A 17,915-nucleotide genomic window follows, 5' to 3' on the forward strand; every position below is an offset into this window, starting at 1 on the left:
TATGACGCACTGAATAAAGTTGTTATCAGCTCCACTAACACATTAATGCTTCATTACAAATTATATATGAGTAGGCGATTCTTCAACATCAAATGTTAATAAATCTACTTTAAATTTGTTTTTTCACAGCAAAAGGGCCTGTTGTGAAATGTACTGTATACTTCATAAAATTCAACCACTGTTCGTCAATAATGCAACGTTATAACAGCTTTCCATCAAAAACATTGATAATAATAATAATTGTATCAATTGCGCTGCTCTGTCAAAGTATTTACATCCATCATCTGTTCATGGATATGTTTTTGGGTTCTTATTTATTGGAGGTGATGTTTCCTGACTAGAGCATACTATGTAGACTTATTTAACTTGATTTGTTTCTGCTAAATTCATCCTCATTATGATCAATATTTGTAATGTTTCTGTGTGCACACCCAGAGGGATAAAATGGTCACACTCAGCAGTCTCAATACGAGCTGATGCAGGTTTTGCTTCAATTGAGCTGGTTGTGCACACTGAGAGTGTAAAATACAGTATTATTTCCTTGGTTGAAAACTTCAACTTGTTTTTATGTCAGCTTACTTCTTCACACCTACAGCAAAAGCTATTCAGCAGAAAACCTTGATTGAAAACATGTTGAAGAAGGACTCACTTTGGAAGGAGGTCACACATATTTCATTTCTCTGCACTAAGTAATTTCTCTGCACTTTGATCCTTAAACCCCCACTCCCCTTTTCCCCTCCCTATTTGTAAAGCGACTTTGGGTACCATGAAAGGCGCTATAAAAGTTTAAGTTATCATTATTATATTTCTCTAATAAGGGTAGGGAGCAGCTGATGTTCATTTTTGTTATAGTGTTATCTTGAACCTAGTACTGCCCCATACTTCTGACAGACAGACAACTGATGTGCCTCATTAGCTTTGTCTGGATGTGTCTGTTCTTTGTGAGCACTGCTTGGCCACAAGGGTCACACTTGCAGCATCAAGCCCCTTCATCACCCCCCTTTAAACTGAGGAGGAACAATGGAGACAGCGGCAGCTTACTTCAGGACAGAGTCTTCTACATTTGTTTGGCCCCTCCTGCCATATGTACAGAAGCCGTGCCGCCCCCAACCACAAAAGCTCTGCCATGCGTCAGGATGCTGCGTCTCTTCTATTCCCCTGACACTGCCCCCCTTCTGCATTAAGCCCTGCGGGGGCTGAGCTTTGACCTCAGGGAAGCAGCAGACCCTCCCCACATGGTGGTCCTGTTGAGCACTTGTTGGGTGGATGGATGAAGGAAACAGGGATTCCCTCAGTCATTATCACTAATATACATATAAATATGATATATTCTGGGCATGTAAAAAAAATCAGATTCCAAAATGTTGGCTTATTGCAAATCAAAACATGATCTGCTTAACATTTCTTGTCAGGCAGGCTTAATCATGATTGCTTTTGTAAACCAGTCTGTAACTTTGTTTTACTGTATAAAAAAGTGAAGTTTAAATTATTATTATTATTATTATTAATAATAATAATAATAAAAATGATAACCCTTAAAAACATTTTGATTTGGTTTACAGTTTAAAAGGAATTGCTTGTTGCAATCATATTGAAAGTCAGTCAATATTTTCCATACAATAATGAAATTAATTTATGTATAGTATGAGTCAAGAGCTTTTAGAATAATCAAACTATATAAAGTAGGCCTAGTTCTTAATGGCATTGTCAGGCCTGGGCATCCGGGGGTATTCATATATTCCTTTATTTATTATTTTTGCATCATAAAGAATATTTTAAAAAATAGGATCTATTCATTTCTCATACAGATCATACCTAAGGGAGGAGGAGAAGGTGATATGAATTCCACCCTCACATTTTAACATGCACAGTATACATCTGCACACTTATTATATAGCAACCTATGTCCATAATGTTTCTATTTTTGTAGTAGATCTACTATACAGAGTTTTCATTTATTATTTATATGTTATATTGTGTATTTTTTGGATACTCTTTTGATCCAAGCCCCCCATGATACTAGATCCTAGCCACACCCTTGCAACAACAACAACAACAACTTAATTAACATATTTAATACAGGGCTTAATTGACACAGTTGTGCTTTAAGGTTACTCTGTGCTACCTGACGTAAGATATCTAAGTAGTCTTCTTCTTTAAACTTAGTTTTTCTCTCAGCTTTGTGGTAATTTACCACTATAAGCCAGCTGCACCGTGAGCCTTTAGCGGCCGCACAGGTGTCTGGTTGGTAACAGTTGCCCAGGTGACAGAAGGAAGCCACACCCCCCCGAGACTATGTCATGTGCTGCTGACAGACGGAGCAACCAGCTCTCACTGAGGAGCTCAAAGCGTTAGCAGATCTCACAGAAACACAGACAGACAGGCAGACAGAAAGAAACACACGTGTTATGGACGGATTTATTCCCACCTGTGCGATTCTATTTTAGCTTACTTCTGTGTCCTGTGCGACTCTATTTTAGCGTATTTCTGTGTCTTTAAAACACTATTAACTCGGAAAGTTTAGTTTAAGTCAACTCTCGGTTTTGTAATTATGGATCGCCTGGATGATTGGAGCTTCAAGACCAAAAAAATGGACCTGGAGGAGGATTTCTTCTTCGACTACGGAGCAGAGGAAATGACAGATTATCAAGACCCCAGTGAACTTGTGGCTGCATTGAAACAAAAGGAGGAAGAGGTTATTTTGGCAGCCCAACTGGGAAACGCATTGCTGCTGGAAAACCGTGAGTTGAAAGAGCGGAGCGACAAACTTCATGAACAATACGCAGACAAGCTGGAGGTAAGACTTGCATGCTTTTATTTCACAAAAACTGCTTGAATATGTTATATAGGCTAATACATGCTTTGTGTTCAAATATGTTTATTAACAACAATGTGGTTGATGCTTTTAGTGGGAGAGTGAAAATGAAATGTTTATAGGATAAACACATCGAAACGCACACACAGTAGAGCCACTTTAGTAACAAAATTAATAAAGATAAAAAAATATTACCTCTACAAAATATATCTCGGAGTATAATACAATTTGTATTATTTTTATTGAAGACTGTATTAGAAATTATGCAGACCATAGATTGTATATTTGTTTGTGTTCATATACAAAATCATACATGTAAGAGAAGTACATTCATTCGGCAGTTTTTATATTGTTATATCTCCAAATGACAACTTTAAACATCAGTTGTGATAATAAAAACCAAGATATGACAAATAATTGTAAAAAAAATGAAATAGCCTACACTTTTGAGAGACAATAGACACCATTCTGTATGATCTATAGCAGGCTGTATTATTCCGACATCCATTGTTAATCAACATGAATACGATATCGTTAGGATACTGATTTGAATACATCTACTAATACACCTTTTGTGTTGCTCAATTGAGTACAAAAATATATTTTCAGAAATATTTTTCAGCAAGCTTTTTTTACAGGTAGTGAAACAATTTGTCATCCTGCTGGAGAGGAAGCAAACTTGTGTGACTCAAATTCCTTTTATTAAACATCATAGGCTAGTACATCTATAACAAGCGAACTGCAGCAGGTCCCACATATTTACTGGGAGATCCAGAACACTCTTGAAACAGATCAGAGATAATTCTCCAAATTCAATAAATGTCTTCAGGACAACATCGAACAGCTTAGAAGTAAGAGACAGCTAGTGAAGTGTAGTTGTCTGCAGATTTTCACTTGTGTTTATCTTTGTTGTTAAGGTGTTGCACAGCATCACACACCTGAGCTTTACAACAGACTAAATAATGGTCTGATTTTCTCAAGGTCAATGCTGATTGGCCCTTCAGATGTTTAAACCCAAATCTTATCAGCGATGACTAGGACTTAAATCAGCCCTGTAGTTTACAAAGTGCAATAAAGATGTGGCAAAAAGGTATCTGTCTAGAACATGAATAATAGTTTCATCTATAATAAAGTATATGAAAAAAGATTGTCACAGAGTGCATTAGGACATGCATTAGATTGTCACAGAGTGCATTAGGTGCTGTACATCTCAGCACATCATTTAATGTTTTTTTATTAATACAAATATACAGCAATAATACATTTTCATGATCCTTCACAGCTCAAAATGAAGCCTGCTGGTACATTCTGTCACTCAGATTTATTTTCAAAACAAAACATTATTATTATGACATCCTGTTGCTGATAAGGACATTTTAGAAGCATTCTAATTTCAGACCTATGTAAAGTATAAACTGCCTATGTGAAGTTAACTGACATTATGAATCTCTCTGTGTAGGAGCTGGAGCAGGGCAGGCATGAGCTGCGGCAGAAGCTGGAGGGCAGCCAGTCCCAGTGGGAGAGCCAGGTCGGTGACCTGGAGAGGGATGTGAGGGAGCTGAGCGCCCAGGTGGAGCGGCTGACTGGGGCCCTCGGCGAGGCCGAGCGGGACAAGAGTCGAGCTGAGCTGGAGCACAGCGAGCACACACAGCGACTCAGAGAGCAGCTCAACACTGTGAGTCCCAAGATAGTGTGCGTGTGTAATGTGTGTTATTCTGTCTGAACTGTAGACAGTGGTAAAAGGGGAATTGAGATCCTCTGTTCTCCTTTAAATTGTACTTTTAAAAAAGTAAGTATATTCAGTTAAAGTATTAAATAGGAAAGTGCTCAATGCAGAAAAATCTAAAATAATTTAAAAAAAAACATCCATAAAATGAAAATAGAATACATTTGAAAATGACTTAAATGATTATAGATGAGAAATAAATATCTCTAGTAGATTTATCAAGTAAGCTATTCTTGTATAAACAATTGGCAAATTTTAGTCGTAACAAAACATTTCATCATATTTCATCAATTAATTTTATTCTTAATCTGTTAAAGTAACTAAATCTGTAAGAAAACTGTATTCAGGTGAAAAGCACAATATTTTCCTTTGATTTTCAGTAGGGTAGACGTATAAAGTGATATGAAAAAGTACCTCTTTGGTACAATACTTGAGTACATGTATTTAGTTACATTCCACGACTGACTGAAGAATACATATATCTATAGATTTTGTTTCAAAGAACATTCCCTGGCTGGAACAGGTACCCGAGCCTCTGAGAAACAAACACCTGAGCAGTGGATCCAAAGCTGCCGACCTTCTGCGTCAAACCAGATAAGAGGAGCTGTCACTTTATCCTCGCACTGAAACAAAGTGTTCTGTGCAAACTGCTCAGGTATCAGTCTGAGTCTAATCTGCTCTAAAGCAAGGCCAAACTCTCAAACTGTTCACACACTGAGCAGTGCTTACTTTGATAAGAAGCAACATTTTCATCTGGGCGGGAAAGGCAGAAGTTGTTGGTCCATCAATAGTTACTAAACAAAGTTGATGGCTTCAGGCAAATGATCTGATCGGTGGTTTAGAAGGGAAGCGATATGTAAACTACAAAGAGAGAGGAAGGTAGTGCCATGATTTTGAGTTAGATCTAGGACAGAAGGAGGACGGACTAAAACACATAATGTTTGTTAATCTTACGTCACTTTTTGAGCAAAAAGGTCAAACAATTTGTTTTTCAGGAATCTTAATTCTGAATGAATTCAGATTTTCTTTGTTTTTATATCATGGTAAACACAATATATCTGATTATCTCTAAGTTTTCCACCTTAAGACTCAACCATAGGCTTAAGTAAACAGTGAGAGGCATGAATAACTGTCTTTTCATGTAATAATTTATTTAAAAGAATCATTAGTTACTGCCCTACACGAGAACATTGTTATCTATTTAACCTGATCCAGTTAATATAACACAAAGTCATCTATTAACAATGTTTTTGGGTACCTGTACTACGTAATGGAAAAAATACTTGGCAACATACAGCTGATTCAAATCATTATCAGCTCATGCGTCTTCAAGTCAAACATTAATGATCTTCGGTGTAAAATCCTTTGGAAACCTTTGGAGAATCAAACTGGTGACATATTTTACTGCCTCTTATCAGTGAACATGGAGGAGCTGATTCGATCCCACAGCTGGATAACCTGCAGTGTTTTTACAGCCATTTCACTAAACATTACAGTCGTGACGTGCTGCGTTACGCCCTGCTAGTAGAGTGGTTCTTAGTGTCGTTTAAAAGTGAAAGGCAGACCTGAGCTGGCAAAAATTAAAAATGAATCCAAACAACACTGAACAACCCTCCCATGAGTCAAGGTCTGCAGAATAAGGTGCTATGAACGTCTTGCCCCCATCTGAGTCAGGGCTGAAGCACTTACTGAGGAAAAGAGACTCCCTAAAAGTTCAGGAAAAAGTCAATTTAGATAAAAGATGCTATCTCTGTTGCGGAGAAGGAAGTGGAAAAAAGTTTTATTTGGCATCATACATGGGTAACTCTGGACTCAATGTGGTTGTAAACAGACAGAGGAAAGAGTGAATGTGTTAAAGAAAGAAAGAGAGTAAAGAAGCTCCATGTCTGACGTGTTATTACCGGACGTGGTGGAACGAGCTGTTGCTTCTGCCGTGGTGAGTTGTGTCTGTATATCTGTGTGTTTGAACAGGCGTTCCCAAAGTAACCATTGGAGCAGGGAAATGTATTATGTATGTCCTGATTGGATTGCAGATTAGGGTTAATATTGATTGATCGTTTTCTTTACGATAGGGTGGAGAAAAGTACAAATAAATGCCCACATGACGTCTTCAAATGTCTATTTTTATACAAACAGCAAACTCATATTATTCATCAATTATAGTAAATATTCACATTTAGAACCAGAAGACAATGTTAGAACCTGTGAATATTCATTGAAATATACAATTTAAATAATTTCCGTCTTAACTATTTCCCATATGGGTTGTGAGTCTATACATAATGAAACTGTAACAGGTTTCAGAGGGCTTGACATACTATATCCTAACTGTGAGAGTGTAACCAGAGCATGACATGAATCTGGAGGAGGGCATTTATCTGAAAATCGCACCAAGAAACCTGAGCGAGAAAGAAATCGTCATGTTTACCAGCAACAGCAAAGCAAAGCTCTGAGCTGAGAGGAACGGTTTGCCGTGACTTTTCATTCTGGTACATTTGAGGAAGCAGCTGCTTAAAAACAATGTTGAAGTGTGCCAGATTGTCACATGGGTCAGTGCTGACTGTTTAGACAGAGCAAAGTAGGTGTTAAAATATCAGAATGTTGAGTGATGTCAGGGTGTTTGTCTTCAGATAACACATGTTATAGTTACTGTAACAGACACACAATGTGAGAACACTAAGGCAAGCTCAAATGAGTTTGATTCACGTCTTTTTTGATCCATCACCTGATTCAGTGAATGTTTAACAAGGAAATGTAGCAAATCTGATTCCGAGGAGCTAGTAAGTTATGACATTATTGACTTGGATTGGAAGAAAGGGGAGATTAAGACTTTAGTTGCGCTCTTGCGCAAGAAAAATGTTCCTCCGAAACGAGGATATCAACCAATTGGCTGGATATGAAATGCCAGTCTGGAATGGGAGTATGGTTATTCGATGATAAACTGGAAATTACTTGCAACTTTTCCTGGGCAAGTATTTGATAACATATCCGGGAGGACATCGGTCAGGACCTGTATGAAGTTAATGAATTATCCCCATTTAGGAAGCTGGAAATAGTTCATTTCAATCTTTAAAAAAAGGATGATGGAGTAATTGACTAAACTATGCATCTCTGCTATTTATTGAGATTTCAAATTCCAAATTATTCATTGATGATTGAAAAGAGAATGGGCAGATAATAAATATAATTTTAGCTGAAGGTAAAATATTTAGTCCACTGCGTTTTCCTTAAAACGAGGGCAAACTGGGTGTAAAGGAAACAGTTGGTGATTTAGTATTTATGTAATAAACAGATGAGAAACACATTACCTTTCCACCTCCTGTTTTCCACCTAGTGTTACATGACCTCATGACCTTGCATCACCTCCCCTGGCTCTCAGTGGATCACAGTGAGTTATTGGACGACTGTGACAAATCCCATGCTGTGAGATTTCCGTTATTGTAAAGAGAGATGCTTGAATTGAGGCGAGCCCCCTTGACCTCTGCTCCCTCACTAGCACAGCGCAGCTCACAGACAAAAAGGGAAAGACAATATACATTGGGGAGAGATATACATCTTTCATTTGCTCCTTTGATGTTGCCCCTCTTACCCAAACATCCCATCATCCCAGGGGAGAGCCATCTTTTCTGTGTGCTCCCTGAGGGCCTAGGCTGTAGCCAGGGTAGTCAGCTGTTGGATACCTCAGAGTTTGGATCGCTGGAGGCTTGGGGGGCCATGTGAGGGGATGTCATCTCTGTGTCTCTACCAAATGGAGCGTCCTCCTTCCACTCCTGTTTTGGTGATTCTCAGTAGGTCGCTGCCTCTATTGTGGAGAAGGGGCCCCGTGTTGACGAGATGAGGCAGCGTTAATGACGACTCACTCATGGACACAAATGTTCATTAAGCCCCCCCCCTCGTTTACCCTCGTCCTCCTCAAACTGTGTCTGCATGCAATGTTTTCTTTTTCTCCATCAGTGCTGGATTTACTCTTGTCTTCCCGCTAATTTTAGCCCTCACGCCTGCCTCAGTTCCTCCGTACACTCTTGCAAACACGTACACACAAGCTGCCCCCTCCACTTCACCCTCATGATGTCCAAGTTTGCCCTCCGCCACACTTTTGTCTAATGTGGCATGGTGATGTCACAGACGAGACCAAGATGCCCTCTGCTCCATCTGCTGTGGAAGCCGGCCTTTCATCTTGTATTATGTGGCAATGAGGCCTGACAGGGGCCCGCCAGACTGCTGAGTAAGGGGAACTGAGAGGGTGGGGGGGCGACGGGCTGGTGTTCACCGGGGCTTCAGACCCGTCAAGATCCCACTTTTTTACTTGTTTTTTTACGTTTCAAAATCTTGTGTCTGAGAGAAGTGTTGAGGAAGTAGCTGATTTCCTGATAAACACCTAGAACAATGACAACAAATTATTTAACACTTAATATAACATGTGGTTTGTCAATGACTGGCTAATCATTTTTGTAATCAGGATGCATGAGTGATCACAGGAGTCAGGTTGTGTTTTGTTTTGTAGTTTCAAGTCTTTTTGGCTTGTGACGTGTTAAAGGATTGTAGATTGCTTTGCTGCGCCTTTTTACTCGTGTGTGTAATACAAACATAACATTGCACACGATACCCTTCATCACAGGTCATGATTTTAATGTTTCTGTTATGAGCTGTTCAATAAAAAAATATATCTTTTCAAATAGCTTTATTTGAAGGAGTTTTAGACATCTGAACAGAAAACAAAAAAAACAACACATTCTATCTTTCTTAACCCTTAAATGATCTTATGACCCCTTCCGATTGTATCTTTATACATCTCTGGGGGTCACTGGGTTCCCAAGCTGGGAATATTGTTACCATGAGCAGTAAAGAAAACCAGCTCTCATTTTCTTGGTTGGCCCGCAGCAAAAAACATACCAAACACATGTTCAATTTGAGTCACCTAATCCCCTGCTTTCTGCCAGATATCATATTGTACTCCTTCTCATCTGGGTCTAGATTACAGGATTTAGAACTCTGCTATATATTTGGTTATTTTAAGATTTAAGATTGTGGCCTCAAGTCTCTTAAAGCTCATCCCTCAGGCAAGCTTTTCTAAAAAAGTTTGGATCCCTGATTGTGTCTAAAATTAGAACGGAGGCTATTCTGAGAATTCAAAAGCCACATATCTTTTCCTTTTTTGATTCTCATGTGTCCCATGTATTTTTGTGTAGGCGATGGAGGTGGAGAGAGCCATGTCCGGTGAGCTGCAAGCTCTGAAACAGGAGCTCCAACAAAAAGGAAGCAACAACAGGCCGCAGGACGAGGAGCTCATCAGTGCCATGAGGGAGCAGGTAACTTCCTCGAACAATATATATACTTTGAAATACTGCAACCACAACAAAACTAATCCTCAATGTTAAATGGATGCTGGAAGATGGTCAGTTAAACTGTTTTCGGTGCTCGGAGCATCGTGTTCTCACAGAGACACGACGACCAGAACACACTGCACCAGCGGGTCTGTGTGTTCTCATACTTTATTTCCTGTCAAAGTGGTGATTATGTTACCAGCTGCTGATTCCTTTTGCTTTACCTCGTCACATTTACGTTTAGGGTTGTCATTTCAGTTTTAAAACCTTTCCTTTACATAAAGAACATAATAATATTATTATAATAATAACAGATTCAAAAGAGATCATATCAGTTGTCACACTTAATCTGGCTCTTAAATGACAAAGAACCATCCTCCAAAGACCTGAAATTGCTAATCCACCTTCTTGTTTAGATACTGTTGGAAGAGACCTGTCTACAGTAAACAATGAATGAGACCCCAGTGATGTTTAATGCCAACACTCATCAAATTTTGGTTACTTGTTTCCAAAATAGAGAAACAAAAGTGAGATTCTCACAGTAAACGATGGAAAGCAGCCACCTTTGGCCTCTTCAGGGAAAACACATTCAGAAAGATACATTTCCAGAGAATTTTGGCACCTTTTTAAAAAACAATCCCATATTTCAACATTGGTTTGTTGATATACAGTGATGCAAGAGTGTAGTAGGAGTTAGTGAGAGTTTTCCTGGCAGAGATTACATATTTAAGATCTCTGTTTGTGTGCTTTCAGGTGCTGCGTCTCACCCAGAAGGAGCAGGTGCTGGAGGAGCGTATAGAGAGTGTGTGTCAAGAAAACGCAGAGCTGAGGGCGAGTTTGGCCTCTTTACAAACACGCCTGGCTCTGCACGGCCAACTCAAACAGCAGCACAGCCAGCAGGTACATAAACGAATACACACAGCCGGGGTAACACAAAGCAGCTCAGTGCGGTCGGTGTATGAATGAAAGAGCATTCGATAACAAAGGGATTTTCTGCTCCCTGCCTGGCAGCCTGGGTTTCGGCAGGATGGTTGAGAGCATTGCTAAACAATCACATCATCCCCGTCATTGTGTCTTTCCCTCACACTTCTGGATTCCTCACATGTTGGTTTAGTTTCATGTGAGGCTGCAGGCTGGAATCTGGCAGGTCAGGATTTCTCTGGCGCTGAACATTAGCAGAAACAAGTCTTATGGTGGCTTTTTAAAAAGCACACATGGCCTTAGATAAATAACTTTTGTGCAATCATATACTTATATCTGTTTTCATGAATATAACCTTAAGATTGCAAATCTTTCGTACCTAAAATTCCCTATTGTGCCTGTGTGTTTTGTCTCTTTGTCTAAGAACTGAATGTGTATGCACCTCTGTGTGATTTTAGCTAGCTGAGGCATGGCAGGAGGTGGAGGTGGCGCAGGGTCGCTCACAGCAGCTGCAGGCCCAGGTGGAGGAGCTTCAGGAGGAGGTGTCCCTGCAGGAAGGCAGGAGCCACGGAGAAGCCTCCCTGCTGTCCGAGCTGGAGAGCAGCCTGGAGACGGCCGGGCTGGGAGTCAGCAGAGAAGAGGTACTTAAGCAGATTAAAGTCCAACTACAGTGTTTTAAACCACCAAACGAGGAGAAATATTTGGTGGAAAACATCTGGTCATTGAAATTAAACCGAGGAAAAAAAAGATTGATATATGCTCTACATATTTCTTATAGTCAACAAATCCCATGAAAAAACCCCAAACCGTGCAGTGGCTGACATATTTCTTCATGACCATTAACATGGTGGAAACTGTTTCTCAGTTTATCTGAATAGCACAACAGTTTTGTCTCAGAGGTGGAGAGGTGGTTTATCAGACTTAGTATTTTGACTGCCAGAAACAGCAGAAGAGTTTAGTTTCGGACTGACTGAACCGACATTCTCTCCATAATGTGGTTGGCAAGAGTTTCTTTTGTGCTCATGCTTTTGTAGTCTTTCCCACACCGATTTATGTCTGTTTTGAGGGGGAAATTGTTTTCCTGTGATGACTGGAAACAAGAATACTAAACAAAGTCTTTCCGGCAAAATTACACAACAGCATAATGGCAACAGAAAATCTTGTGGAATGTTTAGGAAACATGTATACATGTCATTGCATAGAGACGACTAATTACAGGACAGTTTGTGCAAGCTCTTCGTGACAGTAGGAATTGTGTTTGATGGACAAACAGGAGGTGCGACATTGTCATTTTTTGATTGAACACATCACAATATATTAGATCAGACTTGTTGCTTTGATCATGTCTTGGTGGGAACACTGTCTTTCTGCCCCGCTGTGTTTCCAGAAGGAGAATCTGATGTTTCACTGCCCTCATGAGTCATTTTCTACACTTCCTGTTTGTCATAGCCACAGTGTAGGAGAGTTTCCTTGTTTAACTGCTTTCAGTGCACATTAACAGTCTGTCTATCATAGAACAACGACGCCTTTTGCTGTATGAAAGCGGAAGGGGTGAAACCTCAAGATGATATTTATTGACATCAGTTTCATCATGTGATATACTTGACTCACGGAAGTTAAATAAAGAGGTGAGGTAATGTTAGCACCTCCCTCTATGTAAATACTTGATGTCTCTCTGTCACGCTGAAAGGAAAGGGGGAAAGAAAATAAACTATTCTTAGCTCTTTTAATGTAGGCCATATACAGCAGCAGCCTTAAAACAATAACTGTTTTTGTATTTACTGTATCTATTTATTTGTTTATTTGATAGGGATAGTTATAAACATGTAAACATGCCTTATTTAGCAAAAAGGTAAATTTCATTTCCCTAGGCAGGTAAAAAACCCAGCAACATAAACAAATAAAATAGACAAAATAAACTATGACACATTTGTTTGTGTTTTTCTGAATAAATTAACTCAAACCAAAAACAGAAAGTAAAGTTTACTCTTTAATGTCATAATTAATACAAATCAACATGTTTCCTGTCTTGTTTAACTTAGATAATGCAAGAAATGGGGTCCATCCTTCAGTTACTACTCCCCCTGACCCAGGACCTGAACAGCTCGGGGGGGCCAGAGGTCGTAGATCAGCAGGAGGATCTGAAGTCCACGCTGCACCAGCTGAAGGCAGTGGCCCAAAACCTCGCACAGTTATCCAGCACACAGGTGAGAGCCTGAATGAGCAGGTGGAGGAGGAGAGGAAATGCAAAACAAAAGGCTGACCTTTTTGATTGAAATCAAAGGAGGACTCGATTAAACACTGTGGTGTATTGTATTCTAAATATTTGACTTATAAATCAGTATTCAATATATGCGCATACCTAAAGCGCGAAAGTCTGTAGTGTTGATGAATACGCTAGATGGATAAAGCCAAACCACACAGGTGTGTTTTTATTAGACAGAGCAGCCTTTTTCTAGCTTTTTAAACATCGGTTATTCACATATGTTCACTATTGTTGGGAGACCATCTTGGCACATCTAAAATGTAGGATTTCATAGTTAATAAAATGACAACTGAACTTAAAATGGTTAACCTTTCCACCTTTTTTTTTTGTGTGTATATGTGTTGTATATGCTCTAAAACTACAGTTGTGCATTTCAAAGGGTGATTTTATATCTTTAGTATCTGATAATATTCATTATTTTTCTATTCCTTTATTATGTAATTGTGTTGATGGTTTGTATTCTTGTAAATATTTCTTATTCTTGTGGTCCCTCTTATAAAATTGATCCTCATCCCAGTTAGACCGATTAAAAATAGATTAAATTAAAGAATAAACCATTGAGAAAAGTCCTCTCAAATACCACTTTCACTATCAGTCTATCTGCCCCCTAGTGGTTGTAAGAGGCACCCTAGTGTCCTCACACTGAACCAGGCTGAGGAACTGTGTCCTTGTTAATGCAATAGATGCCAATGAATTGTTGCAATTGATATCTCATGTGCTTTGCTAAGCCTGTATTTGCCACAAGCAAGCATACACAGTTGTCCAGTTGTGTTTAATGGTGTTCAGACCTCTAACAGGCATTTACCTCTGTAACTAAATATCCCTGCCCATCCCCTTCCTCCCTCGGAGCACCTTTCAAAATAGGCCAACACTACAGAAGCTCCTTTTTGGTATAAATCTCTGTGAAATGCACGACTCGAACGACACCTGATCTCTCTGTTAATGTCTCTGTCCCAGGAGCTGAATCAAGCTTTTGTCGCGAGGACCGGCGATCAGTGTGGGAATCCGAGCGCAGCAGAGGAGCTGAGGGATCAGGTAACGCCGTGATGAACAAACGCGTCTGTCAGGGAGGAGCAGCACACATAGCAGCTCATTATTTTAGGATTTGGTTATACTGACCTTGCTGCAGTCACTGTAATCCATCCTAGTTTCATAGACAAATAGTGACTTTTGTAGAGCTACATTTTGAAGGCACAACTTAAATCAAAGTTAAAGTTTTAAACTCCTCGCTTTGTTTTTTTTGCTAGCCCTAAAACAAGGATGTTAACAAATTCCATCAACGTGCTTTGGTTTAAAACAAATTCAAGTCATTTTTTGTGTTACACATTGCAAATAAAGTCATTGTCACCTGAGTACAATAATTTTCCTTTTCAAAACACTTCAAGCTGTTATAATGCTATGAAACATTACCTTTAAACATTAGGAAAAGTCCAAATTGGCTATGTGTGAGCTCAAAAGTCATCAAAAGATTAGATTTAATAAAATAAAATAACATTACATTTAATGCAACAACAATGCCTTTATTGTGTTATATGCAGAAAAACACTTTGATGAATGCTCTGAATTTCACACTGTGGTCTTAACACTGCTCCTTTCTTCCCCCTGCAGAACGTCCAGCTGCAGCAGGAAAACTCTGAGCTGAGGCAGAGGCTGCAGAGCGTGCAGGAGCAGACTGAATTTGTCCAGCAGGCCATCAAAGACAGAGATGAAGCCATAGCCAGGTAAAACATTTTCTCCCGGAATATTCGTAATGAAAATAATAAGAAATCCAATATTTGCTAATGCCTTTAACAGCAGGTGTATAGTTTACAAGAACAGCTATTTTATTTGCCTATATAATTCTGCAAAGTTTGGTTTGAACAATCACATCAAATCAATGAATTTTTGCCAGGCAAATGTGTGTTTTGAAACAAAAAGAGAGACATTATTCAAAGTTTTCTTATAGAAAGCTGCTCTTGAATTGATTTTTGAAGGTAACTGCGATGCCACTGAATGGGTTTCATTATTATTATTGTTATTATTCTTTATAGGAAAAACCTGATGGAGGCAGAGTTGATCAGAAGTAAAAATGACATGATGTGTCTGAACAACCAGTTATTAGAAGCCATCCAACGTAAACTGGAGCTGTCGCAGGAGCTGGAGGCCTGGCAGGTGAGATCCCTTTACCTCTGTCAAACTCTCTTGTCCATCCCATTCAGTCCACTCTACCCATAAGAGTATTGAAACCATCTCTTTCTCAGCCTCTTTTTCTCATCTACTACCTTGAAATCTGTCAGAAAAACTCCTGATTATGAAAAGCATAAATATGAGTACAGTAAATGTACACCTTTTAAGATCTACATCATACGTAAACAGACCCCTGATGTCCTCAGTGGGAGGTCAGTGAAAGACGCAGCCATTTTCCCCCTCAGCTCGGTCAGTTTGGAGGAAAATGAGCGGCAGGTGTTTCTGTCAGTGACTCCTCCTGCTGCTGAGTCACTATGCCAACCACAGCCATCTGCTGCTGGGTCTGCCCTCCACGTTTTGGTAAAGATAAAGAAGATCATAATTTAGAGTGGAAAATCCATGTTTATCAGCAGAAGTGCATGATGATCCTCAATAATATGATGATGAAAACAATCTGTGAAAAATATTCCCTTAAAATATAAATCACAAATAAAACATGAACAGAGTTTTTCAAATACAAATATTTGTATGTCTAGTTTCATACTGGAATCAACTAGTCCACAATTAAGTGTCTTATTTCATAACTGTGAATTGTACACACAATTACAGGAAATAGGAAAAACATTATCTTTCAGAGAAAGGAGACATCTTTAACGCCAATACACTTGGCAACCCACACCAAAGCAGTCTATGTGGTTTAAATCTAATACAGTCAGATTGATGTACTATATGCTGAGTTTGAATGAAATGAGGGCAGTGCCAACAGTGTTGAGTCCCTGCTGCCCAGATTTCCTGCTCATTTCCTCTTTCTGTCCATCTTTCCTTAAGGACGACATCCAGACCATCATCAACCAGCAGCTTCAGTCCCAGCACCAGTTGGAGCTTCCTCAGAAGAAGTCCACTTCCAATGGCATGTCCTTCTTCCGCAGGCCCAGCAGGACGGCCTCTGCCTGGAGTTCGGATGCTAATCAAGGCAAAACAGAATCCCCCTGGAGAGACTGGTTAAGACGAGGAAAAGGGGCAAATAATGGACAGTGAGCTACACTTACTCCCTGAATACTAAGGAGAGGATGCACCCTGAGGACAGGACAAAGGAAAGTCTTAAGTGTAGCTTCAAGTGCATCATGTGTGGTGAAAAGAAGCCATAAAGACACTTTTAATTTGGTGATGAACCGCAGAGCCACTGCGGACAAAGACTTGCCAGATAGGCACTTACTTATACATTTCAATGAGAGGCTGAGCCTTCATATAAATCTAAACTGTGACAACCTGGAACACTAATCGTTTTCTTTCCATCACAGAATTACATTAGAAGGTTTGCCTGGACTGTAAATATTGAGCCTTATTTTATATTATTGTAACGTTCCCTATGTCTGAAACTTTATATGGTTTACATATTAGGTGTAGATCACTGAGAGTATTTGTTCAGATTATTTAAGGTCACAGATCAAAGAGGGAAACAAGTCAGGATATAAAAACGATCGAACAATTAATTTACAATGGTGCTGACTTGTGTCTTTACAAAGCAAGTTTAATGTGAGAAATTACTTTTTTACTGTCGGATATGCTCTAAAGCTCAATATGTCAAAAATGTCAATTGTATCAGAAACACTGTATGTTTTTATGTACACTGAGATAACTGTTATCTTTTTTATGATTGTTTTTGTTCCCTGAATGATGACTTTTTGTTGTATGAGTCTTTGTGCAGCAAACACAAGTATGGTGATTATGTGTTTCAGTGTTTAATATTAAAGCTGCTCAGTACAGTCTGGGTTGTTTGATACGTGTAAACTTCGTCTTCACCACATCTGGAATAGTGGCCGAATTGTTTCATAAAACATCAAATTATACTTTTCCAGTTTCTGTTCTTGAATGCTCTTGTTCAAAATGTTAATATGATAAACTAAAGAAGGGTTTATTATTATTATTATTGGTGTTAAAAGTGTTCAAACAAAAAACATATATGAATCATGAAACTACTGGGAGCTACAATCATTCCCTCAAGGTTGACTAGTTGTAGTGAAGTAGTTGTTTATCACACTACTGCCCTACTTTTGGTTGGAAGAGCTGTCTTCTATCTGTTCAACAAAACACAATAGATAAGAGAAATTAAATATATTTCTAAACTTTGATTTAACAACACATTTTCACCTGTACAATATCAAATGCAGCATACATCCCAGGGTGACCATAAACTGAAATTGTTTGATGAAAATGTATAAATTGTGTCCCAGCGTCAAAGCAATTTGTACACATACTAGAGGTGGAATATAGTACATAGCCTATGCCCTGGTTTTTCGAATCTCCCAAATAGATACAAAGCCTAGAATGAACTTGAATTCCATTTACAACAAGTATTTGAAGACACTTTCCACACAGGCAAATCTCCCCTGTGATTTTACATCACAGGAACATACTAACGAATGCTCAAACATGATACTTTGACTGGTTGTCTCTTTAAGTTATGCTATCATATACGTTATATAATACTTTTTAAATTTCTTGTGAATTTCTTCTCATTTAATCTAAACCACAGTATATGACGTGCAGGAGGACATTGTTCTCCATATTCCAAATCAAATATATTATGTCTTCTTTATTGAAAGAATCAGACACAATTATTAGAATATATAAAAGGTTAATACAAAAAAAGAGTTAACTAAGGTCACAAATAAGTCAGACGGCCTTTCAGTATGT

The 17,915-nt window shown here is 38.9% G+C and overlaps 1 protein-coding gene across 1 annotated transcript; it reads left to right on the plus strand.

Moving 5' to 3' along the window:
- The first annotated feature begins 2,296 nt into the window (after positions 1-2,296).
- On the plus strand, positions 2,297-17,068 carry si:ch211-235m3.5 (BICD family-like cargo adapter 1). The gene is made up of 10 exons (XM_063907836.1): positions 2,297-2,797; positions 4,275-4,490; positions 9,731-9,850; positions 10,619-10,765; positions 11,245-11,427; positions 12,829-12,993; positions 14,010-14,087; positions 14,661-14,773; positions 15,083-15,203; positions 16,047-17,068. Exons 1-10 carry the CDS (start codon positions 2,552-2,554, stop codon positions 16,254-16,256), a joined length of 1,599 nt encoding a protein of 532 aa, XP_063763906.1. The 5' UTR covers positions 2,297-2,551; the 3' UTR covers positions 16,257-17,068.
- The last annotated feature ends 847 nt before the right edge of the window (positions 17,069-17,915 follow it).

This window comes from Eleginops maclovinus, chromosome 18 (genome assembly GCF_036324505.1).
Source record: "Eleginops maclovinus isolate JMC-PN-2008 ecotype Puerto Natales chromosome 18, JC_Emac_rtc_rv5, whole genome shotgun sequence".
Lineage (NCBI taxonomy): Eukaryota > Metazoa > Chordata > Actinopteri > Perciformes > Eleginopidae > Eleginops > Eleginops maclovinus.